Genomic DNA, 27,582 nt, shown 5'->3' with positions numbered 1-27,582 from the left:
TTCAATATGGCATTCCTCCAGGACCCATAGTCCACTGTTTTAATCCTAATCAATTTAAAAAAAAGGAACACTCTGATGTCCTAACAAGTCTAACGGCTTGTTTGGATGCACCCATTGATTGGGATTGATTTCACTTTTTTAGCGGAACCAATCTGCTTCTTTTTCATACAGATCACTGCCTTTTCCACCACAAACCTTGATAGGATTCCGCTTCCTCAGACGGCATATGTTTGCAAATGAACAGGGAACAAGAATGAAATGTGGTCCACTTCGAGGAGAACCGACCCTCCAATTTTCTGAAAATAGAAGAGACTGACTGAAAGTTGTGTTTTATTCACTTCTAGGCATAGCCTTAAATACAAAAGAAAATAACAAACACTTTGAACTCATGGACTTTACTCCCAAAACAAACCCCTTAGGACTTGCAACTTGTTATTGATTGAAACAAACTCCAACGTACTGGTTTGATAGAATTAAATCATACCTGGCACGTAACAACCTTCCCCCCCTAAGGACCAACCTTGTCCTCAAGGTTGAAGCTTGGAAACCGTTCTTTGATAGACATGAAGCTTTCCCATGTTGCGTCCTTAGGTGGAGAGTCATGCTACTGGATTAACAGCTCTGTCACCGCTTTGTTGTTTTTCTTCACCATTCGTCGATCTAGGATCCATTCTGGCACTTTAAGGAAGGAGTCCTCAAGCAACAAAATATGCAGGATCGTTTGTAACTGGATAGCCAGCCCTACCCTTTTCTTGAGTTGAGAAACATGAAAAATGGGATGAATCTTTGCATCTTTGGGTAGATCGAGCTTATAAGCAACTGGACCGATACGCTGTAAGATTTTATAAGGACCATAATATTGTGATGATAACTTCATAGAACATTGTTGAGCTACTGAACTTTGACGGTAGGGCTATAACTTAAGATACACCCAATCCCCTTCATTAAATTCATGATCTGTTCTGTGAGTATCAGCATATTTCTTCATATGATCTTGTGCCCTGATAAGATTGTCTTTAAGAATCCGTAGAACAACATCTCTTTGTTGCAACTCAACTTCTACAGCCTGTACCTTGTTGTCCCTGGAACATAGCTCAAGAGATTGGGAGGAGATACTCCATAGACGACCTCAAATGGGGTCATCTGAGTGACTGAATGGGTGGATGTGTTATAAGACCATTCAGCCCATGGAAGGCAACGAGTCCACTCCTTAGGCTTATGGCTGCAGAAACAATGCAAATACCCTTCACGGCATCTGTTTAACACTTCTGATTGGCCATTAGTTTGAGGGTGATAAGCTGAACTCATTCTAAGTCGGCTTTCTTGCAAACGGCATAACTCTTGCCAAAAGGCACTAGTCAAACGGCATAACTCTTGCCAAAAGGCACTAGTAAAGATTGGGTCATGATCATAGACTATTGACTATGACATGTCATGAAGTTTGAATATGTGGTTCACAAAAGCCTGCGCAACTAATTTAGCTGAGTAGGGGTGGCCAAGTGCTATGAAGTGAGCATATTTGGACAATCGATCGACAACCACAAGAATCACAGATTAGCCTTATGAAAGAGGAAGGCCTTCAATAAAGTCCATGGCAATGTCGGTCCAAATATGCTTAGGTATCGGCAAGGGCTGCAGGAGACCCACCGGTGAGGTATTTTCATATTTATTTCGTTGGCAAGTGTCGCATTCCTTGATAAAACTTTTCATTGAATTTCTCATTCCCGGCCAATAGAATAGTCACTTAATTCGTTGCCAGGTTTTGTGATATCCCATACGATCAGCAGTTGGAGAAGCATGTAATTCAGTCATTAACTTGATTCTAGATTGAGCCGAGCCAATAAAGAGACATTCCTTGTAAAATAGAAGTCCATCCTGCAGTGCATATCTCTTAAAATCCAGCTGGCCTAGGTTCCAAAGATGAATGAGTTCGCAAGTAGCTGGATCACTATGGCAATCTTTCTTGATCTCATCCCACCAATCAGAAACTGGTGTGGACAAGGCTTGAAGCTCCCTCTCTTCATGCCTTCTAGATAAAGCATCAGCTACAACATTTTCAATTCCCTTTTTATATTCTATTTTATAATCATATCCCATAAGTTTGATGAGCCATATCTGTTGTGCTGGAGTGGTGACCCGTTGTTCCAAGAGATATTTTAAGCTTTTGTGGTCGATACGAATAATGAAACAATGGCCAAATAAATATGGTCGCCATTTCTGATAATGCTAGATTCTGTCCCTATAACGCTCGACTAGCGAAAGCATCGGCAGTTCGTCTTACATTAAGACTCCGCTAATCCCACCACCAGATGCATCACATTCAATAGTAAAGGGCCTTGAGAAATCAGGTAAGGTGAGTACTGGTGGGTTTGTCATGGCTTCATTAAGATTTATAAAAGCCCGATCAGCTTGCTCATTCCAATGAAAGGAATCCTTCTTAAGGAGGGCTATCAGTGGGCTAGCGATTTTTTCAGTCTTTAATAAACTTATGGTAGTAGCCTGTCAAGCCCAGGAAGCCTCGTAAGGCTTTGGGTGAGTTGGTCTTAAGCCAACCCATCATAGCTTGAATCTTTTCTGGTTCCATTACTACTCTAGCACCAGATATTATGTGCCCCAAGTATTCAACCTCCCTCTGGCCAAACCTGCATTTGGACATTTTCACATACAGTTGGTGGTCCCGCAGAAGGTCCAATATAGTGGCCAGATGCTCTAGGTGTTCCTGCTACAATTTACTATATACAAGTATATCGAAGAATACTAATACAAATTAGCATAAGTAAGGACGAAAAATATCGTTCATGAGACTTTGAAATGTTGATGGCGCATTGGTGAGGCTAAAGGGCATCACCCTGAATTCGTAATGCCCTTCATGTGTTCGGAAAGCCGTTTTTGGAATGTCTGCTTCTGCCACACAAATCTGATGGTACCCTGATCTCAGATCTAACTTGGTTTAGTAATAAGATTCATGAAGTTCATCAATCAGCCTGTCCACAACTGGAATGGGGTATTTGTCTTTGATGGTCACCTGATTAAGGGCACGATAATTGACACATAACCGCCAACTACAATCCGCCTTATGTACCAAGAGGACTGGCGAAGAGTATGGGCTTGTACGGGGTTGGATTAAATCGGTTACTAGCATTTCACGTATCATCCGCTCAATCTCATTTTTTTGATGATGTGGGTAGCGGTAAGGTTTGACACTTATTGGTCAAGCCCCATCAACCAACAAAATTTGATGGTCATGGGACCTAGGAGGTGGCAACCCCCTGTGGTTCCTTAAAGACATCTTAATAAGTGTCAAGTAGAGTCTTTAGTTCAGGTGATGAAAAGATTGGGTGAGACAACCCTTCTATGCTTCAGAGACGTAAGATCATTCCCCACCCCAATTTCTTGGCCTTTTTACTAAAGGTAATTCCATCCACCATTTGAAGTGCAGTTAGCTTCAAACCCTTAATAATATATTCTTGCCCATTAATGGTGAACCGCATCCACATGTGGGTGAAATCCCACAAAATGGGGCTAAGGGTTTGTAGCTAGTGCGCACCTAGAACCACATCACATCCTCCAAGGGGAAGTATATAGAAGTCAGTGGAGGTGATGAAGTCTTGCAAACGCAACGATAATCCTGTGCACTTCCTTTTGCTTTTTAATCGGTCACCATTAGCAACCATTACTTCAAATGAATCTTTAGCTGAGGCCGCGTCCCCGACCTTTTTAATGGCTTTAGGGTCCACAAAATTATGGGCGCTACCAGAATCAATAAGCACCGTGACCGGATTTTGATATAGGAAGCCACGAACACGCATGATCTGAGGAGTCGGAGAGCCGGCTATGGCTTTGAGAGAAATTTCAGGCAGATCACTGGTATCATAGTTGATTTCGACTTCTTCGTCAGCCTTGATATCGGTATCAAGTGTTGGCTCACACGACCGATCAATCAAAAAGAGTTTTTGGGTTTTACGGCAATGTCCGGGGTAGAATTTTTCATCGCAATTGTAACATAGCCCCCGATCTCGCCATTGTTTTGCCTCAACTGGAGTAAGCCATTTGATGGGCAACAATAGTATATTGGCCTCTCTTTCATTAGCAATTGTGGAAACTGAGGGCTTACTAGAATCAAGGAGGCCCAAACGACGTCTCGTAGCCACCTTTTCTTCATGGAGCCGGGCCAATGCTATGGCTTGTGTCAAGGTAATTGGTCGAAACATTTGGACATCCAAACAGATGTCATCTCGTAGTCCGCATACAAAACAACTTATGAGAAATGATTCAGTAAGCCCATTGGTCCGATTGGCCAACTTTTCGAATTCGTTTTGGTATTCTCGCAATGAAGAAATTTGACAAAGCTTGGCAAGAGCTCCAGCATGATCTTCATACCTAGTTGGTCCAAAACGCTCGTTCAAGGCTAACAAGAACTCCCGCCATGACGTGTAGACTTGCGATTTTTCATACCATTGGTACCATTACAAGGCATCCCCTTACAAATGGAATGAGGCAATGGTTAATCGCTCGTCCGCCGGTGTGTGGTGATAGGCGAAGAACTATTCTGCTCTGTAGACCCATCCAAATGGGTCACCTCCGTCGAAAGTAGGAAAATTAAGCTTCACGGTTCTGGATTCAATGGAACCTGTGGGTCATGAGAGCGAGGATCCGCTGGTGTCACCAAGTCCACCAGTTGCCGGATCTTTCCCTTTCTTTAGAGTATTGGAAATCTCTTCGTAGCGGCTGTCGAGAAGAGATAGTCGTTACATGATCTCAGAGAGTGTCTGTTGTAAGCTAGCACTGTCAGCCTAGGAAGTTCTTAAATCAGCCATGGTGTCTGGCTCTGATACCAAATCAATAAGCACCGTGATCGGATTTTGATATAGGAATCCACTTCCTCAGACGGCCTATGTTTGCAAATGAACAGGGAACAAGAGTGAAATGTGGTCCACTTTGAGGGGAACCGGCCCTCCAATCTTCTGAGAATATAAGAGACTGACTAAAAGTTGTGTTTTATTCTCATCTAGGCATAGCCTTAAATACAAAAGAAAATAACAAACACTTTGGACACGTGGATTCTACCCCAAAACAAACCCCTTAGGACTAGCAACTTGTTATTGACTGAAACAAACTCCAACGTACTAGTTTGATAGAATCAAATGATACTTGGCACGTAACAAACCTCAAGCCAGATAAGAACAGGTCTAACATGTTCTTAACTGATTCAAACAGAACACATCCTATCCACCCCCAAATTGGGGAAAACCCAACATAGCATGCATGAAATCTGAAAGAGAGAAAAGGAGATGCAAACCTGATAGGAAATCAACAAATCTCATCTATTTGTTTCAATACATATGAGTAAGAGATGCAGACATATGGAGAGAAAAAGAGAGAAATCTGAAATATGAAAAGGACCTTGAGTCATTTCATTAAACAGTTGGCATGCATGAAATTTGAAAGAGAGAAAAAGAGACACAAAGAAAGGAAGATATCAAACCTATGGAGAGGAGCCTCGGATTCCTTCGGTGCTTCACAGCTGCTGCAATGGAGGTCCAACCAAAACGATGATATGAGGGAGATAGAAGAGATGACAGAGATGCATTGGAGAGAGAGAGAGGAGATTGAGAAAGATGGAGCAAAGATCGTGAGAAAGAGAGAGAGAGAGGGTTAGGGAATGGAGAGAGAGAGAGGATTGGGGAACGGAGAGAGAGAGAGGGAGGAAGGAAGATGAGAGATGGGGTTAGGGAACGGAGTGAGAGAGAGAGAGAGAGAGAGAGAGAGAGAGAGAGAAAAATGAAGGGTTTTTGGGCGCGACTCTGTTTCGAGTGCGCGCCCATTTTTGGGTGTCGAACGGTAAGATGGACCCATGGACGGTCCTGTCAGGGGCTTCGTGGGGCCCACTATGATGTATTTTGTTTATCTATTCCATCCATTAATTTTAATAAATAATTTTAGTACATGATCCCAAAAATAAAGTAAATTTAAAGACCAAGCGGACCACACCATAGGAAGCACATGTGATTTAATCTCCATATTTCCTACCGTGTGGTCCACTTTAAGCCTTCGATATATCTGATTTTTGGTTTCATGAACTATAATAATATTTCAAAATATATGGACGGCTTAGATAAAACACATATTTTTTTAGACCCTATAGAGCCCCTTACACAACCATTAATTATTAATGGTGTGGTACCTTTTTAACTACTAATGGAAACCATAGTAAATCTATCTACGGTTTATATCGTAGCAAAAAACTAATGTGGTATGTTTCTTTTGCCCCTTTTTTTGGTAGTGACCCTAAACCAACTTAAGAGGCGTCAGTGTAGATGGTGTATTTAACCCTTTGCTCCGGCAACACAAGGGTGCGGATGCTAGCTTGTCCTTCAATTCTCAAAAGGCCGCCTTTACTTTTTCATTCCAAGCGAACTTAATGTCTTTTTAAGTAAGCTGGGACAACGGTCGGGCTATCCTAGAGAAATCTTTAATAAATCGACGATAATAGCCGGCAAGTCCAAGAAAACTCTTTACTTCTGTAATCGAAACACACTGCTCCCAGTCTTATACCGTGATCACTTTGGCGAGGTCCACCGCGATCCCTTTTTTCAAAACTACATGCTCTAAAAACTTGACTTCTTTTTTCTAGAAATCACATTTTCGGAATTGCGCAAACATTTGATTTTGCCGTAGAGTATCAAAGACCGCTCGTATGTATTCTTCGTGATCTTCTCGACTTTTTCAGTATATCAGAATCTCGTCTATGAACACAATGATAAATTAGTAGAAATATGGCCGAAACACCCGGTTCATGAGATCCATGAATACAGCCGATGCATTTATGAGTCCAAACGGCATCACGAGGAATTCATAGTGCCCGAAGCTAATCTTAAAAGTTGTTTTCTACATGTCTTCCTTCCTAACATGCAATCGGTGGTACCCGAACTGTAGGTCTATCTTGGAGAAGTACTGGGCCCCCTTCAATCAGTCAAATGGGTCATCTATTCTGGACAGAGGATACTTGTTCTTCACTGTAACGTGGTTTAGCTTGTGATAATCGATGCACGGTCATAGTGACCACATGTCTTTCTTCTTTACGAACAATATCGGAGCTCCCCAAGGAGATACCCTTGGCCGTATGAAACCCGAGTCCAACAAATCATCGATTTGCTTCCTCAATTCCTCTATCTCATATGGAGGCATGCAATACGTTGACAAGGAGATCGGTGTTGTGCTCGTCACGAGGTCGATGGTAAAATTGATCTCGCCTTGAGGAGGTAGTCCAAAGATCATCCTTAACACCCATGTAACCTTGGCCATTACTGCAGCAAGAGAGTGTAACATCTCGAAAAAATCCGTACAAGGACCTGAGTACCACCTTAGGCAAAAATCACCTAGGACCAGAACCTTTAGCAATTAGGTTAAGATTAGTAAGTGTTAAACTAGAGTACTTGTGAAATTAGTACTAATCACTTTAAATACGATTTGTAAGACCCAAAACGTGTAGAGTCATTGACGCTACATTAGCCTGAAATCTAGAATCCATCCCTAAACCCGGTTGCTCTTGGGAGCACACCGAAACTCCATATCGGACCTGGACCTCACGTCGAAGTCTGATAACTACAAAACTATACAGCTATGACCGCATTACTGGACTTGACAACTCCCTCAAAAATCAAGTCTTAATTGTGTCTAAAAATACACAACTTCAGCCCGGAGCAAAGTGTGTGAGAACGTGAATATCTTTAGAAAAAAATTTGAATTTAAGTAAACTGAGTCGTGTCGCTTGCGAGCCAAATATAAGGATTCAGACCGTTAGAATCTGACCCAAATACACCCTCAGATCAGAGAAAATTTTCTATACATGACAATGTACTTGTGGCCCTGATCGAGTGATGGTGACCATTGAACTGAAACTGGTCCGCCACGGTCGATCTGTAAACCCGATTGGAGTGAAAACTCAGCCTGACCAAGATCCAATGTCAGGGAGCTTAAGTTCGACCGCACGCAGAAAAGGAGGCTCCAGAAGTATTCCGTTGGATCGGAACAGTCGATCTTTGGACATAAGCTAAGTATATCATGGCCCTGGGGCCATTCCCATCAGTTCTGGGCCTATATAAGGGCCTTAAACCCTCTCTCTTATATTCCATACGAATTTTAAACCCTAAGAAAGAGAGGAGAGGAAAAGGAAAGGAAAGAGAGAGAAAGAGAGAGAGAGAGTTGGAGATTCATCTTAGGATTTGATCCCGTTGCTCCACGCACTTAGCCACCCTATCTGTATCACAAATCCGGCATTTCCAACAACGTACTTGGGTAAGAAAACCTAACCCTAATCTATTTTAGGGTTTCAGATAGTGTAAGTTATGAAATAGCTAACCTAATTCATGCTATAGGTTGTCAATCCGCCGTTGACAAAGACTAAGTGTCTAAAACGAATCCGTTACGTGTTTACCGGCGTAAGGTGCGGACTATAAACGTATAGGTTATGGTTTTCAAGGCTTTCAATGTCGGTTAATGATTTATTACTGACGTGGGTGCTATTTCACATGCCAAATACGATGTTTGTTTCGCGTTTCAGATATATATGAACTATATTGAGTTTGGTGTATTCCATGTATTTGTAGAAAGGGTCGTATACGTATGAAATTTGAAAATGTGTTTGCCATGATTAATTACTGTGTGTTTATACTAGTTGTATGTGTAACAACTCCTTGGCGAAAGGATTTGCCCCAATACATGTTATGGCCAACATACGTCGTGTATGTTAAAAAGTGTAGTCTAAGTGTTTGTAAAAATGTCCGAATGAACTAGTAGTTAGTAAATTGTACTTTATATGATTGTTGAGATATGATTCTCAACTACCTTAATTATGTGTATGATTTTCTCTATGTATTTATACTATAGTGTCTATTTAGGTATGAAATGTATATATGTGAATTCATGTTTAAGTTGTATTTCCTAATATGCTCAAATGATTGTATGAATTGAATTATTGATTCATTGCTGCCTTGATTTTCTCATATGATTATCTGCTGAAGTAGAATGCGCTTGGGACTATGATATAGTCCAGGCAATCGGTAACAGGCCCTGATTTGGTGGCTGAGGTTGTTTTCGCCCCATATGACGTGTTCGATGAGTCCGAGCCGTACTTCGGTTGTCGACAGTGGTTAGGCCACACGGAGTGCTCGTGCACTTCATGTCGATCAATTCGATGTGTGCTCGTACCAGTCGAGCTTCTCAAGTAACCCAATTAACCCGATGTATGATCATCATGTATAGACGTTACTGCTTAAACTTAAGGTACCAACTTACCACTGGAAATTTTGTTAACCTTGGTACCTCAATCGGCTAAGTCTCATGAGCTGGACATGGTGGTATGAGACACTGTGGTAGAGCTGTCGGCCTACGCTGGGGTGACGAGCCTCCCCGTAGTGTCCAGTGAGCAACACAGCCTCGTGAGCCGAATACGGTGGTATGGGACACTGTATTTGAGATGTCGACCTACACTGATAAGGTGACGAGCCATTTGTAGTGACCTCGAGTATACTCTAAGACCGTGTAGAGGCAATGAGCCTTTACGTAACAACAAGAGTACATACTAGGCCTGCACTAATCAGGTGATGAGCCCTTTGCAGTGACCTAAAACCGTAACAACGTATGAGATTTACTAAGACTGACGACCCTAGAATGGATTATCATTGGGAATTGATAAAAGGGAGGTACCTTAGCTTCTCAATCTTGCTGTATGAAGAAGGTCTAATAAGAACTCGGTAATCACGTTCATGCACCGCATTACGTGTGCGTTTGGCGTAGCAGGTCAAGCACTGAGGAAGGGTTGCATGCCACGATCGTGAGATGAAGTCGCTGAGGGAGAGTAGGCGAGGGCATGCATCATTATTTCATATCATTCTTGCATTAATCAGAGTATTTAGGGATGTTTGATTGTGCTGCTTTATCATTACTGCTTGACTGAATTGATAAGATGTTAACCTTTGCTTTATATCTCCACTGAGGTGATCACTCACTCTCACGTTATGGGACAGTGTTTTAAACACCAACCAGACCCTGTTGTAGTTTCAGGTGATGGCGCAGCCTGCGAGGCGGAGCTAGACTTTGAGGATGATGAGGAGGCATTCTCATACATGCAGTATTCAGGCGGGTTTACGTAGACCGTTTTGAATCGATGAGGCTTCAGGGCTAATACTTTGTAGTGGACCACCACATTTTGACATTTTGTATTTTGAAATAATACTTGTAACTATTCGACCTGGTAACATGATCATACTTGGGAGACTCACAATCACTTACTTTATATACTTATCATAGTCTTCCACTTGCGTAATGTAACTGTCTCCGGAGTATGATATGTTGTTTTAGTATAATCTCATTCATGTTAAATGCACTAATACAGATAACATTTAATCATCATTATCCATGTTGCATAAGTGATGTGTTGGAACTCGGGAGTTGGGCCGATGCTCGACCCCTGATTTTGAGGGCATTACAGAGGGGCAGTAGCATCACCACCATTACTACAGCAAGAGGGGCAGCACCACCGCCACCATCAACCACACCTCTCTCTTACAGTCAACCTATCACCATCATCATCACCACCCTCAACCACACCTCTCTCCTACAGCCAACCCATCACCATCATCATCACCATCAGCCACACGTCTCTAACTCATCACCATCATCATCACCATTAGCCACACCATCAGCCACACCTCTCCAACCCATCACCACCATCATCACCATTAGCCACACCATCAGCCAACATCATAGAGGGCAGCAGCCATGGCTACCAACTTGTAATGCCCCGAATTTCGTGGGTCAAGCAAAGCTTGACTCCCGAGATTCCAGACATCACTTATGCTTTATAGAAGCCAATATCCAAATTTCTTTCACGTTTGACATTTGAGCATGCATAAAATTATACTAAACAACGCACCATACTCCAGGTTTAATGTGATTAGAGCAGATGTGTAAATCAAAACATACATATATATTGTGAAGTTTCTTCCTAAGTATGGGGTCTACGGTTGGGTTTAATGTATATATATACAATTCCAAAAAAATAAACAAGATATGGTAATGTAACATCCACCTAAGCCCATATGTCCAGCACTCCCTGTCCAGAGGTACATGGCTAGGGGTGTACATGAACCGAGGTAGCTCGGTTAGCTCGCTCGACTTGACTCGAAAAAGCTCGATTCGACTCGGTTCGAAGCTGAGTTCGAGCTTATTTTTTGAGCTCAAAAATGAGTTCGAGCAAGCCCCAGCTCGACTCAACTCGGATCGTATCCCGCTCAAATTGAACTAGTTTGATGACTCGGTTACTTTACCATTAATGTTGCTCACCAACTGTTTGATAAAATGACTCAACGAAATGTGGCTGGTGGCAAGGAAGGTTTGTACATGAAACAAATACTTTTTTTCTCTTTGTTTTGTTTTGGTATTTTTATTTTATTTTTATTTTTTTTAATGTTACTTAGAAGGTATTTGAGAAAATACCTATAAAACCATTACCTCTGTTTGTAAAACAGTGGGTTTTTGAAGTTGTAGTTCAGATGTTTGTGGAAATGCCTCAATGACGAACTCGGCTCGATCTTGGCTCAAACTCGGCCCGAGCTGGCCCGAGTTGCTGACCGAACCGAACCGAGCCGAGCTGGTCGCTCAGGCTCGAGGACCGTGCCGAGTCGAGTTCAAGGTGAGGTCAGCCACTATTTGAGCCGAGCTAAGCTGAGGCTAGCTCGACTCGGTTCGACTCAATGTACACCCCTATACATGGCCTACATCGGCCCATCCAAGAGATGGAAACAGGAGAATTCCTCCTCCTCATCCATGAATGTCTGCTCCAGTGCATTGGCATCAACAATACCTGTATCTAAACTAGCATTTGGTTGTGTTTTAAAACACCATCCCAGATTAGGAGTGAGTGATCAACGCAGTGGTTCCATAAAGCAAAGTTTACACATGTTATCAAGTCAATCAATATAGTAATGATAAGGCTATGTAAAGTAATCACTTCCTAATTACTCTTCTTAATGCGAGAATGGGGTTTATGAAAAGATGTATGCTCTCACCCATCGACACTCCCTCAACACGCGACTCCGACCACCTAGTTCGCACATGCCAACACTTCTTCAACCCGTGACTACAACGCTTGTTTCGCAACATGTTAAATTAATGCAATACGGTGCATGATCATATTAGCCGAGTAGTTAATTATGTCTATTCTTCCAGTAATTTGGGAAAGCTAGGATACTTCCCTTTTAAACATCGATCCCAACCGAATCAATAGGCATGAGACGACCGCAGTGGTCCTACACCTGTGTTCTTGATCTGTCTAGGTTCATCACTCCTAGATAAATACATACGATAGGCAAGTTGTAAAATAAGTGATACTCGCTATCACTACGAGGAGGCTCGTCACCCCAGCGTAGGCAGACAATACAGACACCGTGTCCCATGTCACCATGCCCGGCTCACGAGTCTTGAGGATCATGGTACCATGGTTAATGATGGATCCTTACAATAGTAAGGGGGTATATTAGATTCAAGTAATTTTACTTATACATGGTGAACATACATTAGGTTAAGTGGTTCTTTGCGTATTTTCTATTGGTACAGTCGCACACTAACATAGCTGGAATGGAGCGCGTGAGTGCCCTGTGTGGCCTAGCCACTATCGATAATCAATGTACGACCTGTATTATTCGAATTTATCCAGGGTGGCCAATCTAATTCGGCCACCCAAATGGATAAATTTACCGGTTACCTGGACTAGTTTCGTAGTCCTATTCCTATTCAAATCATGTTAACAAACATTCATAACACATGGGTTAACGTTTGATAATCAAATTTTGATCAACTACTCATTTAGCCATTTCATCGAACACATAAACAACATTACAGTATAAGTTGTAATTCATCATTTCATTAAATAAAGATATAAGTATGCCTAAGACAACAAGAAACTCAACATTAGCAATCATAAATCATTAACTGGAATGAAAGCATTGATAAATCGCAACTTATGCACTTATAGTCTGCACCTTTCGATAACACTCCCGACTCGGACTCACTCTTAGGAATATGTTTCCAAGGAAGAATCGTTGGCTGCCTAAACGAGCACACTGGTTAGTTAGGGTTAGAAAAAACCCATTTGAAGACCTACATCTATAAGAAAGTTTGTAGTCTTTACCTTAGGTCATAGTCGGAGAGGTTCCAACAGCGAGAGTGGCGGTAGTTAGGTTTGCAAGTCAAACGGAGAAGAATCACCATTTGTGGCAAGCACTACTCAAATCTCTCTCTTCCTTATCTTTCACTTCTCTCTTCTCTCTCTCACCTTAGGGTTTCTAAATTAGTATTTGGAGGAAATGGGGTGGTTTGGGAATCTTTTATAGCTACAGATGGTGTGCGAATGGCCTTGAGGCCACTCTATTTGGTACTTATATCCTATGGGCGGTCCTTTCTAACTAATGGGGCCCCCAAGAGGGCTCACAGGCTCATTTATGTCATGGGGTAGGTTCTATATCAATGGATCAACGATAGGATACAGTTTTAGTGCAATCGGATAAACAGATCGGCCGTGGGAAGCTTGTGTCAGATCAACGATTAGTAATGTTCAATTGAGGCCACGGTTATATAGATGTGTGTGAGGAATTTTCCTTACTCTATGTGTGAAGTTTGATCATAAACCGATGGTTCGAAATTCTCAATTTTGTATAAGAGTGGACGACCCAATTCACTTAAGTTTCAGCTTATTCCTTTCGGGTACTCGCACTCCTCATACGCTTGTCCCTCGGCTCAAGTTGAGCGGTTGTAGACACTACCTAGGTCCAACTCCCGCGATGGACGTCAAGCCCAGTAAGGTCGACATTTTTCTATAATTTTAAGGCTAGCGGACCCCCGACGTGCAGTCTAGGTTCCTTGCAAAGTTTCAAGGCACTCCCGAGAGGTGTGACCCCTCGAAATTTCACTCGGGTTATCAAATGGTGGTGTGTTAGTGTACTTGTGATCTTGGACTACATTTATTGGTAGGAATGGTGGCCCAAACTTAATTTCTTCCAATGTCGTTGCTAGCTAGTCGAGTATGGCCTTCGAGCAGTCCTGTCCGTGGTTAAACTCGGGTCTTAGTATGAAGTTTTCCAAGACGTTACAATCTACCCTCCTTAAAAGAAAAAATCGTCCTCAAAATTTATACCTTCTCATATTCCTCAAGAATTTATGGATAGTCCTTGCGAACCTCAGCCTCGGTCTCCCAAGTGGCTTCCTCCTCGGTGTGATGCGTCCATAACACTTTCACGAGTGGGATGACCTTACTACGCAACACTTGTTCCCTCCTGTCTAGAATACGTGTGGGCCGTAATACATAGGTAGCGTCTGCTCTTAGTTCTACTTACTCCCACTTGATGATATGAGTAGGGTCGGGAATGTATTTCTTCAACATTGACACATGAAATATGTTGTGCATACCTGTGAGTGGCGTGGGCAAGGCGAGACGGTATGCTACAACATCCACTCGGTTCAAAATCTAAAAAAGCCCAATGAATCTCGGCGTGAGCTTCCCTTTCTTGTTAAAACGGAGCACTCCCTTCATTAGAGAAACTTTAAGGAATACATGGTCCCCAACTTCGAATTTCAAATATCTTCGTCTTGCGTCGACATAACTCTTTTGTCTACTCTGAGCCGCTAGGAGTTGACGCCTGATAATATCTATCTTTTTCGATGTTGCCTAAACCAAGTCTGGGCCAACTAAGTTCTTTTCGCCAACATTTATCTAACAATGTTGAGCCCGACATGGGTGTCCATACAAAGCCTCGTAAGGAGTCATGTCAATGCTTGCTTGGAAGCTATTGTTATAGGCAATTTTGGCATAAGGGTGGCAGTCATCCCCACTGTCCTTAAAATCAAGCACGCACATTCACAACATGTCCTCGAGTATCTGATTCACCTGCTCCGTATACCTATCGGTCTGAGGGTGGAACGTAGTACTGAATTTTAACTTCACCCTCATCACTTCTTGGATTTAGGTCCAAAAAATAGACGTGAACCGTGTGTCTTGGTGCGACACAATCTCTAGAGGAACTCCGTGCAGTCGTATTATCTCTTTGATGTATAGCTTGGCTAGGTCATCTGCAGAATTAGAAATCCGAATCAGAAGGAAGTAGGCCGACCTCGTCAATCGATCCACGATCACCGAAATAGAGTCATGCCCCTTTCTTGTCATTGGCAATTCAAAAATGAAATTCATGGATATGAAATCCCATTTCCACTCGGCTATAGGCATGGGTTGAAGTAGACCCGGGGGTTAGCGGTGCTCGGCCTTTACTTGCTGGCATGTAAGGCATCGAGACACGTAATCTGCTATTTGGGCCTTCATGTTGTCCCACTAGTATGAACGTTTCATGTCCCGATACATATTCGTACTACCCGGGTGCATCGCTAACTCGGAACTGTGAGCAGCGTGTAGAACTTCTCTCCTCAGATTGTGAAGGTTCGGGACGCATAGGTGGCCACGATATCGCAAGCCTCCATCCAAGCCGATCCTGCATTCTGTTTCTTCACCGTCACCTGATCGTTCTTTCATCCTCAATAAGAGCTCACCTTCTTTCTGAGCCTCATTGATTTGATTATCGATTAATGACTGTACATGGAGGTGCGCAACGTTCTCGAATGGCTCTTCCATTGTCAGTCTCTGTTCGAAATCTCGCATGAACTTCACCATATTCCACTCTCTTATCATCAGTGGGGCTGTAAATTTTACGATTTTCTTGTGGCTCAACGCATCGGCTACAACATTGGCTTTGCCAGGATAGTAGGAGACTTCAAGCTTAAAGTCTTTTAATGTTTCCATCCAACGACGTTGTCTCATATTTAGATCCCCTTGCGTAAAGATGTACTTGAAGCTCTTATGGTCGCAAAAGAGCTCGAATTCTTCTCCATAAAGGTAGTACCTCCAAAGCTTCAATGCAAAGATGACCACTGCTAACTCTAGATCGTGAGTATGGTAATTTCTTCGTGTTTTCTCAATTATTGAGAGGCACAAGCGATCACCTTATCCTTCTGCATAAGTACACACCCCAAACTGACTCAAGAGGCGTTGGTGTAAATGGTGTATTTAACCCCTTACTCTGGCAACACAAGTACGGGTGTGGACGTCAGCTTGTCCTTCAATTCTTGAAAGGCCGCCTCCGCTTTTTCATTCTAAGCGAACTTAATATCCTTTCAAGTAAGCTGGGATAACGGTCGGGCTATCTTAGAGAAATCTTTAATAAATCGACGATAATAGCCGGTAAGTCTAATAAAACTCTTTGCTTCTGTAATCGAACCAAGTTGCTCCCGGTCTTGTTCCGCGATCACTTTGGCGAGGTCAACGGCGATCCTTTCTTTCGAAACTAAATGGCACAAAAATGACTTCCATTTTCCAGAAGTCGCATTTTCGGAATTGCACAAATATCTTATTCTACCATAGAGTATCAAAGACTACTCGTTGGTATTCTTCGTGATCTTTCCGACTTTTTAAGTATATCAAAATGTCGTATATGAACACAATAAAAAATCGGTAGAGATACGGCCAAAACACCTCATTCATGAGATATATGAATACGGACGGTACGTTTGTGAGTCCAGACGACATCATGAGGAATTCATAGTGCCCGAAGCTAGTCCTAAAAGTTGTTTTCTGCACGTTTTCCTTCCTAACACGTTAGGTCTATCTTGGAGAAGTACTGGCCCCCTTCAATTGGTATAACCGGTCATCTATCGTAGGCAGATGATACTTGTTCTTCACTGTAATGTGGTTTACCTGCAATAATCGATGCACAGTCGTAATGACCCGTCTTGTTTCTTTACGAACAATACTGGAGCTCCTTAAGGAAATACAGTCGGCTGTATGAAATCCGAGTCAAACAAATCATCGATTTGCTTCATCAACTCCGACCTGAGGTGGTCTGACCTAGTTCACGCGATTGAGGTCAAGTCGTATCTATCAGAGAATGGTTCTTGCTGACTTGAGGTGAGTAGCTCGTTTTTTTATTATTATTATTTTTTTTATTTAATTTTTAAGATTAGCTTGTGTTAGTACACACTCCATGTTAGCCACCCCCCCGCTAGGGATCGATACCAAGACCTCAAGTATTGAAACGAGGTATCTCCACTCAGTATGCCAGTTGAGGTATGGATCTGGGTGTGGGTGCGTAGCTCGTTTATTTCAAATCCTGGCCTTATACCAAGAGGTCGAGCTTGGCCTTCATCTACACTTGGTTGAGGAGGCGAGGGTCGAATCATTGGGTCACACCTGCTGCTGTTTGAAGGGCTGACTTAGTGTGCCGATAGTTGGCCGGTCCATTTTTCCTCTAACACATCTAACTCGTACAGAAACCGTCCTTATATTTAGACTGATTTGAAATGGTTCAATCAACTAAACATACTTCCAACTAACAGTCAATCTGGCCGTTGAGCGACATAAAATGGATGGTTGGATGAAAAGTAGTTAAGTGTTTGGATTTAAGAAAATTATTTTCATTGATCAGACTTTAGATCCGTTCATTCAAGGCTTTTTGGATAGTGAATTTGGACGGTTGGATTTGAGTTAAGTGCATGCCACGTGTAAAATTTAGTGCATGATATTGGGTGATGCATCAATCGGAGCCATCCATCTAGTGCCAAGCAATTGGAGCCGTTGCTGATTCTCTCTTTAAGTGGACAGGGCATGTCACCAATTAAAAGGCTAGGATCATCCAAGATTTTCAGAACAATAACCATTAGCAATTGGAAATACTATGAACGGTTTGGATCTCATCCTTGTATGCCACGTGGGCAGAAATTGCACCTTTCACTCCCATTTACCAATTACCAAAGAAGACAAAAAAAAAATAATTTAAAAAACATAATTTCTTTTATTTCTTGTATATGAATATGATGAAATAAAACAAGCACTTATATTCCCACGTGCACAACACACGTGCCATTTTCAACCCAAGTAGACATATCAGAACTTCCCAACATTTGAATTTTAATAAATCACATGAAATATATAAAGAAAAATAAAAAATAAAAAAAAACCACTCACATGCGAGTTGCACGTGAATGCACACGTGTACACATTTGATCATGGTGGACCATAGCTCAATTAGACAGTAATCGTAATCTTACACTAATCTAAAATGCCCTACAAGATCTTCCTCACACGTTTCACATGAAATGTAAGAAATGATGGTACAGATCAGAGCGGCGACATTGCGGGGGCCACTGCGATGCCCTTCCCCGCTGATTCGGGTCCCGGCGCTACGATGCCAGAGCTTTTGATCTCAGCCATTTGTCTACGAGCATTTGTGCCCTGTGATTCACATAGTTTGGGAAGAAATACACCTGTACATAAAATGATTAATTAGATGATTAAGCATAAATCCAAGCCTATAATCACATGGGTCCCACGGTCGGATGGATCATTAAGTGTGCAACATGTGTAGAAGGAAATGGATGGCTGAGATAAATTCAATAATAAGTCTGGCCGGATCTTAGACCCGACCAGTGGCTTCTATCTAAGATCTGAGTTGTTCATTAAGGGAGTCCTAGCATGGATATGTGATGTCCTTTAAACCCAAGTGAGCTGAGCCAGGCCAAAGGTCTCTTAGACACAGCCCTAGCCCAACCTGATAATAAATGGGCTTAGTTCGAGTAACAGGCCCAAGCCCTATGGGCTATCTTATCATGTTGACAGCTCACCTTGGTGTTGCGGATTACATGTAACTTATGTGACTTGATGTGATGGGATTTGAGTTGTAAGAAAAGCCATGTTTTGAAAGTGCATCCTTGATTCGGACAATTTGGTTAGTATAGACACTTACGTGATTCGATGTAATAGGATTTGATTAGATTACGTGCTGCCGTAAGAAAAATCATGTTTTGAAAGTATCATCTCTAATAAAAGTATTTTGTTCGCTACATGCATGCACTTATGTGACAGGATTTGATTAGGGCGGTGGCTGTATATATATATATATATATATATATATCTATATATTACGCTTTGAAAGTATCATCCCTGATAAAGGCAATTGGTTACCACATACAGTTACGTGACTTGGTGTGACAGGCTCTAATTAGGTTACATTGCTACGGTAAGAAATATTATGTTTTGAAAGTATCATCCTTCATAAGTGGAAGTAAATAAAGTCACATCAATAGGGTTAAGAATTAGACACCACGTGTGGGAGGAATGGATTGAGGTGGGGGAGACCCCTCGCTGTGTGGCCCACCGTGATGTACATGACTGCATTCATGTTATCCGTCGGTATTAAATTCTCATTCTAGGGCGTGATACAAAAGATAAAGCATATTCAAGTCTAAGATGAACTATAGTATGAGAAATTGTGGTAACCAACCATTAAAAGCTTCTTCTAAGCCACCAAAGCTTTAGATTAAAGTGAAATTTCCTAGGTCTTGTTTACCTAGGTACCTCTTAACAAGTTGGACAGAAAATAAACATTTCAATGGAGTTCATGGAGCTTTTATTAGTGAGGATTTATTCATGACTTTTTCATGTGGTGTGGTCTACCTAAGATTTGAGTTAGCTTCATTTTTTGAACCATGTTTAAAATGAGCTGTAAAAATGTTCAGATGATGTGGATTTAAGGCACATGTATCATTGTGAGCCTCATAATCAAGTCTCACCTAATTTGCTTTGTATATTCCTATAGTACATTGGTATAGATTTCATAGAAAGAATTTGATTGAATGACAGGCTTCTTAAATAAATGATAGACAACCTATACCACCATCATATCATACTCATCCAAGTATGGTCAGGACCCTTAAGAGATGATGGTCAAGCCCAACGGTCAAAATCAGCCAGTTCGGTAAGGACTTCCATGGCCGCCGTGCGCTAGCTTTCCATGACAAATTAGCATCATCTATCATCAAAAGCATGACTGTATTGGGGATCTGAACCGTAGATATGGTGGGCCACATTATGTAAGGGTGATGGTGGAAGAGTGGCAGTATTGTGCAGTCAATCAATATATCTTGGTTCACCGTGACTTTACACCAGATGTGTGAGTGAATGGTCGCCAAATCACGGCCATCAACGCTATGTACAAAGCAAGTCAGCACAAGCCATCACGAGTGACATGGCAGCTAACAAGTGCAATATCCAAGCCGTCCATCTGGTAGATCTAAAGTGGTAGATATTCTGGGCGCAATATAAATCTGATCCGTTCATCAAATGGACCACAAGTGTAGAAACAGTTCAGCGAGTAAGAAAACTTCAACAAGTCTGTTTCAGCTATCCATTTGTTCATTGAATTTCGGCTACCTGACAAGTGGACCACAGTGATATCTCATTGATGAACGGATTAGAACTTGCACCTATGCGCCATGCTGGCACATGTGTGGCATGTACATGCCTTCTACACACGTGTGGGCTCAACAGAGCTCCATTAAATATATACCGTCGGTCAGATTTTAATACAACCATTCATTTTTTTTTTCTAATACACGTGTGGCAAACCCAATTTATGAAATGAACTCACACGTGTGCCATGTTGGCACAGGTGCCACGAGTAGACTCACCTTCACCAGCAGCGAGGTTGAAGTAGAGGTCAACGATGTTGGGACAGTTCTGATAACAGGGCGGAGAGCAAAGCTTCTGTGTGAAATGGGATTCCAAGAGAGAATCGGTTGATATCCCGAGCGTGTTTCTATCAAGCCCACACGCCTCGATGCACCGATCTGTTTCAATCCAGTCCGTTAATTTCTCCGCCTCGATCTCCGATGAGCCACACGTGTACTTCTCCCATCCTTTCCTCACATGCTTCTCAAGCACGCAGCGCGTGCCGGATGATGACACAGCGAACGCGCACGTGCTCTTGTCCAGGTCCTCGCACGTGACCTTACCTACAAATCACGCCAACCTAACCGTTAGTTAAAAATAAATAATCCACCGTACACACGCGGGATACAGAAATGTCAATCCTGGCCGTCAAACACATGGGCCCACACTTTGGGCGGATCGTAGAGAAAAGTTCACACAGATTACTGGTCTTAACCATCTGATTTGCTTGCTGAATGCGGACCATTGACCATTTTTATTCTTAACCATTCATCTGATCCTCACAAAATCGATGGTTGGATCTTCTTATCAGTGTGATTCCGGGTATATTAATGATATTCTTGTGATAGTGGAGCAAAGTACCCACAGATCTATTGATTTTAACCGTATAATTTCGCTGGTTGAATATCGACCATTGATCGTTTTATTCTTAACCTTAAACCAACAGGCATGAAATGGATGGTTAGAACATATGATCAGTGTGATCTAGGGATACTCATGATTTGGACGGTCTAGATTGAATTTTCATGTGCGTGATTTGGACGGTCTCGATTGAAGTGCCGACTAGCTAGTGCATAGGTGACAACGTATCCTGTGCATGAAAGACATCCGATCCACCCGTGCATGAAGAAGGCTTGATGCAAAAAATCAGGCTTATCACGTCATCATGTGGGCCACACGGTAAAAAATAAAGGACATCCGTCCATTCAATTAAAGCTGATTTATGGTCCACCTGATGAGTGGATTAGCCTGATTTTTGTGCCATGTGAGATCAATGGTGGGCCCAACGTTTTGAACATGTTGGATGTCACACACAAATAACATGTTGGCCACTCCCCCTGCCACTAGCCAGGCCAGTGGTCGGTGCTCTGTGGGCCCCACCATGATGTATGTGTTTCATCCATGCCGTCCACCCATTCTTTCATATCATTCTATGCTATGATCAAGTATAATCTCAAAAATGAGGTTGATCCAAATCTCAAGTGAACTACGTAGTGTTGATTGAACGCCCGTCGTTGAAAACAAAAGTTTTCGATCAAGCTATATATCCAAATCTCAAAAATAGATGCGTCACTGGCCAAACCGCGTCATTGGATTTGGATGGGAAGCTAAATTCCGCGGGATGTCTCACGTACAACTAGTTGGATGATAAACCTATCGTCCAACTGACGCGTAAAGGAGGAAAGAGCACATCTCACGTACATGAGTTGCAGATGAAAAGTTCGCAACTAACTGCGTGTGGGCCCAAAATGGTGCAGGTGCAGCATCCGACGGCCTGAAAGGCAGTGTCACCATGAAAATGAGACATGCTGAAAACTTAGGCTGATCCAACCATACAGTGCACCACTAGGATAAATTTGACCATCCAACGGTTGGATCGGCCTGATTTTTGGTGTGTCCCATTTTCTTGGTGGGTTGACCTTATTGTATGAGTTGGATCTCGCACAACCATGTCATGACAGGTTGTAGAGCTTGAGGTTACAGTAACTAATATTTACGAGTAGAAATGAGAAAAGGACCCTCTGTAAGCATGCGTGTAAAAATGCTTTTTCTACGGCGGTTATTGACCAGCATGTTACGGTTATTAACATGCAGTAGAAGTCAACGATTCACCTAAGCGTGTAGAAGTTCTTCAAATCATCCATGGGAACGCGGATTGCATGCTGACACTGCCAGCCTCGCTGCTGGACGGTGTCCAGTGGGCCCCACAATGATGTGTATTTTTTATCAATGCCATCCATTTATTTTAGATTATTATTTTAGACCATGATCTAAAAAATGAGGCAGATCCAAAGATCAGGTGGACCACACCATAGGAAAACGGTGGTGATTGAATGCCCACCGTTAAAAACTTCCTTCAGCTAACTGTAATGTTTATTTGCAATCCGACACGTTGATTGGGACACACAGATTTTGTTAGAAGGAGAACACAAATATCAGCTTCATCCAAAACTTTCGTAACCTGAGAAGTTTTCAATGATAGCCTTTCAATTACAACTATTTTTTTTTGGTGTGGTTCACTTGATACTTGGATCTACCTCATTTTTAGCGCATGCATTAAAATGAGCTGTAAAAAAAATGAATGGACCGCCAGAATAAATCACATATATCAGGTTGACCTTTACCATATATCAAGTAAGTCCCACCATGATGATAAAATTAAAGTCTTTAAAAAATATAATTATAATCGATATGTGGGCCACACCAGAAAACCAAGGGATGCATCCGCCAACAAAGTTCTAAATTCACATAGTAGCTCAGGTTAGGTACGCGTTGGTCGTTTTCCTGTGGAATCCCACTTTCTTGGTGGGGCAGCCCTTCTAACAGGTTGGATTGCACCCATAAAAACCTAGTGGCCCCACATTCAGAGTAGAAAAAAAAAAAAAAAAATCTTCTTTACAAAAGTTGCAGAGGATCCTACCTCAGTTGGATTAATCAACAAAAAATATAAAAATCTTTCAGATATAATATAATCACAAAATATAAAGGCATGCTTGAAATACACTTAAAATCAATTCATCTAATTTTAGTTAATTATAATTATGTATTTATAAATCTTGGTTATTAATCATCAAGAATAACTTCAATCCTTAATAAAAAGAAACAGGATCTCTGAGGGTGCGTTTGGTTGCACCATATATCATAAAATTCATGATTGGTCAGCTTGCTTTTGCTCAAAATTTCATAAGATTCAGTGCAACCAAACACACCCATATGCACAATTACAATTAACTAAAACGATATGAACTCTCCCAAACATGCCCCATGTGATACCCCTATCCATAGGCATAAATTGAAATCATAAAATAAAAAAAGCTATTTTCTCAATATAAAATCCTTATAGATATATATAATTGTGGGAGGGTGCGTACCAAGGGCGCCCTGCACACATAGCATGAGTGCAAGAGCCATGCAAGGGAGAGCCATCAAGCCACGTGAAGAAGCCATTCTAGCAATGGAAGAGATGGTGAAGCTGCCTACAGTATAATAGCTAGAGCTTTGAGAGATTCTCTAATGTGGATGTTGTTAAGGTTTTAAAAGGACTATTTATAAGAAAAGTAGCTGAATGCAAGACTCCAATGTGGAAAAAATCAAATAAAAATAATGAAAATGACTAGAACCTTATTTTGAATTTTAGTGAACTTGGTCTTTGGTGGGACCCACAAGATGGGCAATTGTAGGCTGCTTGGAAGGTTCTACACAACGCTCTTGTTTACATTTCTAGTCAATTAAAGACTTCCTCAGCTAACTTTCTTGAAATTGGATTGCGTACTGAGTTACTCAGTGGGCTCTCATCGTACGGAGTAAACTCTGTTGGGCCCACTGAGAATCCATGTGGTTTATCCACGCCGTCCATTCATTTTTCCAGATCATTTTAGGGGTTAAACCCAGAATTGATGCATATACAAACCTCAAGTGGATCATACCACAGGAAAAAGTGGAAGTATTGATTTCCACCGTTGAAAACTTTCTAATGCCCCAAGTGATGTTTATTTGTCACCCAACCTGTTCGTAAGATCAGACAAGACAAGGATGAAGGGAAAAAACAAATATCAGCTTGATCTAAAACCTCAGTTGCCCCCAAGAATTTTTCAACGGTCGATGTTTAATTCACACTGTTTACAGTGGTGTGGTCCAATTGAGATTTGTATATATTCCATTTTTTGTACAAAGCCTAAAATAATGTGGTAAAACAGATGGACGTAGTGGATACAATGCATAAATGACAGTGGGGCGGCGGACTGAGTTACTCAGTACGCGATCCGCTTCCAACTTTCTTAGCTTAATTAATTGCGTGATACCCGTCTACAGGCAAACATGTCTATCAGAGTAGAAAATAAGCCTAAGATCCAGTCCATCCATCATCAACAGGTGGGCCACAAAGGAATAGATGGATGAAAAGTCTTTGGGCAAAATTTTCTAAGTCATCAGCTATTTTTAATATCTTGGAGAGCACCCAACAAGAGGGTTGGCCTGATTTCTGGTAAAGAGGTATGTATATAGTGGGGCCCACTTTATGCAAGCAAAAAACTCGTGGTTTAGACTATTTCAATCTGCGTGACTCAGGGAGTGGAAGGTTTTAGACTTTTAGGTATTTCAAATGCTAATGATATGTAATTTCTGATTGAGATTAAAACTCATAAACATATTAGGTCTGAAAAGTGGTGCAGTGTGATTTTTCGATCATGGACTGTTTGTGATGGGCCCGCCTTGATGAGCGGCCTGGATCACATACATTTTTGCTTTGTTGGTTACTACTGCGAATCTCCTCTTCAATCTCCCCTCATTGCGAGTAACCATAGAATAAAATGGTTATGTTATGTTACTGAAGATTGGAGGACTTTGAATTATCTAAAAGTAAATCATGATTACTACTTTGATGGTTAACAACATCTTTAAACGCTGTGAACTCTAGGTGTAGCATTAAATCAGATTGATTAAATGATCCCAACCACCTGATTGAAAGTTATTAACTCATCGTCGTAGTCATCAAAGCCAAGATTGTCTATGACCGGGTCGTTCCGATGACCCTGTCGCAGGAACTTCGTGCGGTCAAAAGCTAGGTAGGGCCAACTGACATACTTACGAAGGTGGTTCCTGTAAAGAAGTTTAAGTTCTTTACGACTTCTCTGAGTCTGGTAAAGATAAAATGAAGACAGAGTGCATGCGAGAAGCGATTATTATGAAAATATTATGGAGACAGAGTAGGGATGAAGGATCGAGTACGAAAAAGGAGCAATGGAATGTGAAAATTGAAGACATTGTAGATATTGCTTTTTAATATCTTAAATTTGTCTGTTATATAGTCTGTTGATATCATCGACAAACCACTCTATTCCATCTATCAGTTGTCGATGCCATCAACAGATACTCAATCACATTAAGAAACTTTAGAAAAATCATTGTTGATTACTGGACAAATTTAGAGGTTACTACTTGATGGCATCAAAAGTTCTTTGTTGTCATTGACTGATCCTTAATGGCTATCGATGCCCTCGAAAGTCCCATCGAAGGCTTGCGTAGAACTATGTAAGTGCAAGCTTTGTTTCCTATTCTGGTTGTGGTAGTATATATATCGGGTGTAATCGGAATTAAGATATGCTTAAGGGTTCTCTAAGACATGCTTAAGGGATAGGGCTTTTTCTCTTTGGTTTTGATTGGTAAGATTTCATCTCTTGTAACTTTATTTTTTATAATGCATTCTCATCTTTTGTCATGGTTTTTTCTTACAAGAATTTTTCCGTGTAAATTTGGATTGTTCTTTGGTTGAATTTGTTTGTGCGATTGTGATTATTTTGTTTGATTCATCTGTGTGCTTTTGTGAGTCTCAACAAGGTCAACTGTAATGTTTGTGAGAAATTCACTCTGTCCATCCATTTCGCCAGCTTATTTTAAGATGTAGAGACCTAAAGTGAGTTGGATCCAAAACTCAAGTGGGCTACCTAACAGGAAAAAGTGGAGAGGGAACTACCAACCATGGAAACCTTCTTGGGTCCACCTTGATGTTTATATGTCATCTAAAGTGTTTATACGGTCTTCCACACTCAATGATCTGTAACACAAAAATGCTTACACAATATGAAACTTATGTCCTTACAAATGTTTCAATAATGGCATTCATTTACTATTGTTTCCTTTTGTGTGACTCACTTGAATTTTAGATGCACCCCATTTATTGTCTCAAGTGGAAACACATGAGCTGACAAATCGGAAGGATGGGACAGATTTCTCACGAACATAATGATGGGCCCCTATATATGTCCTCAAAGCCCTATCCTCACTAATTTGGCATTGGCCATGCGATTTCCCTCCTCCATTTCATTTTATCAAGGTTCACAGTCTATAAACTACTCTCGCCCTGTCCTTTTGGGCACTGGCTTCGTTCTTTCAAAACCTTCGGCTTGTATTTGACAACAACAGAACGGTGTGACAGGATCAAATTGCTTGGAATCCAAGTTAAATACGCAAAAGAAGCTGGATTGCTAGGAATCCAAGTTAAATACACAAAAGAAGCTGGATAAGACGGGGTGATCAGCATTTTTTTTTGGCCATATAACATCCATCATGTGACCCATTTTTTGGACGGTGTGGATTTGCAAACTTATTAGTCAAACGTATGATGGATGAATCACCGTCATTTCAAAACAACAACAGATTAGCAGTATATAAATTGGTTGAATGGTCCAGATATCCGAGATGATGGTCACACTGTGGATGGCCCATCCATCAAAAGTCCTCATATAGGAAGATTGTAGCTATTGAATTTTTGGCCTTATTTTGATTGAATATGGACCATTGCTATATTTTCTGCCCAACAATTGAAGATCGCAGCCGTCCATTGAGTTGCATAAGTCCAACATGGCCATACCTTGATGATCACTGGCCATAAAAATCTGACCGATCAATTCATCAACTAAGCCACACTGTAGAAAAACTGCCAATGGATTGACTCAATAAAGACGTGTGGCCCACTTTATAAATGGTTCGACCTGATGTTTGAATCTAATCATCTTTCAAGGTGGACCAAACCTTTTTACCGGCTCGGATGCTGTTCGCAATTGGCACTTGATACGTTGGTTGCACGCAACTCAGTCCAGTTATATGGGTGTGAACAGGCCTCCTGTCTTTAATACATATTGGATGAATTTCAACCGTCAATCTTCTGTGTCATAATGAAAAAAGGTGGGCCTTTGACTTTTGGTAACGGTAGGTGGAGATCGCGTTTCACAGAAGAATTATACAATACTCGACTGACC

At 41.5% G+C, this 27,582-nt stretch overlaps 2 protein-coding genes and 1 long non-coding RNA gene across 3 annotated transcripts; all 3 read right to left on the bottom strand.

The window, feature by feature from the left end:
• Positions 1-61: 61 nt before the first annotated feature.
• On the bottom strand, positions 62-5,203 carry LOC131231663 (uncharacterized). The gene is made up of 2 exons (XR_009164496.1): positions 5,168-5,203; positions 62-195 (listed from the first exon to the last, which is right to left on the bottom strand). It is a non-coding gene; the product is annotated as an uncharacterized LOC131231663 (long non-coding RNA).
• Positions 5,204-15,382: 10,179 nt separating this feature from the next.
• Positions 15,383-15,847, bottom strand: LOC131230599 (uncharacterized). The gene has a single exon (XM_058226500.1). It carries the CDS (start codon positions 15,845-15,847, stop codon positions 15,383-15,385), a length of 465 nt encoding a protein of 154 aa, XP_058082483.1.
• A 2,024-nt stretch (positions 15,848-17,871) lies between these two features.
• Positions 17,872-23,856, bottom strand: LOC131231311 (uncharacterized). Its single transcript, XM_058227464.1, has 3 exons — positions 23,698-23,856; positions 20,566-20,889; positions 17,872-18,363 (listed from the first exon to the last, which is right to left on the bottom strand). Exons 1-3 carry the CDS (start codon positions 23,771-23,773, stop codon positions 18,218-18,220), a joined length of 546 nt encoding a protein of 181 aa, XP_058083447.1. The 5' UTR covers positions 23,774-23,856; the 3' UTR covers positions 17,872-18,217.
• Between the last annotated feature and the right edge of the window lie 3,726 nt (positions 23,857-27,582).

This window comes from Magnolia sinica, chromosome 17, assembly GCF_029962835.1.
Source record: "Magnolia sinica isolate HGM2019 chromosome 17, MsV1, whole genome shotgun sequence".
Classification (NCBI taxonomy): Eukaryota; Viridiplantae; Streptophyta; class Magnoliopsida; order Magnoliales; family Magnoliaceae; genus Magnolia; species Magnolia sinica.
Note: the sequence above shows the minus strand (reverse complement) of the source record. Positions and strands in the feature narration are given on the sequence as shown.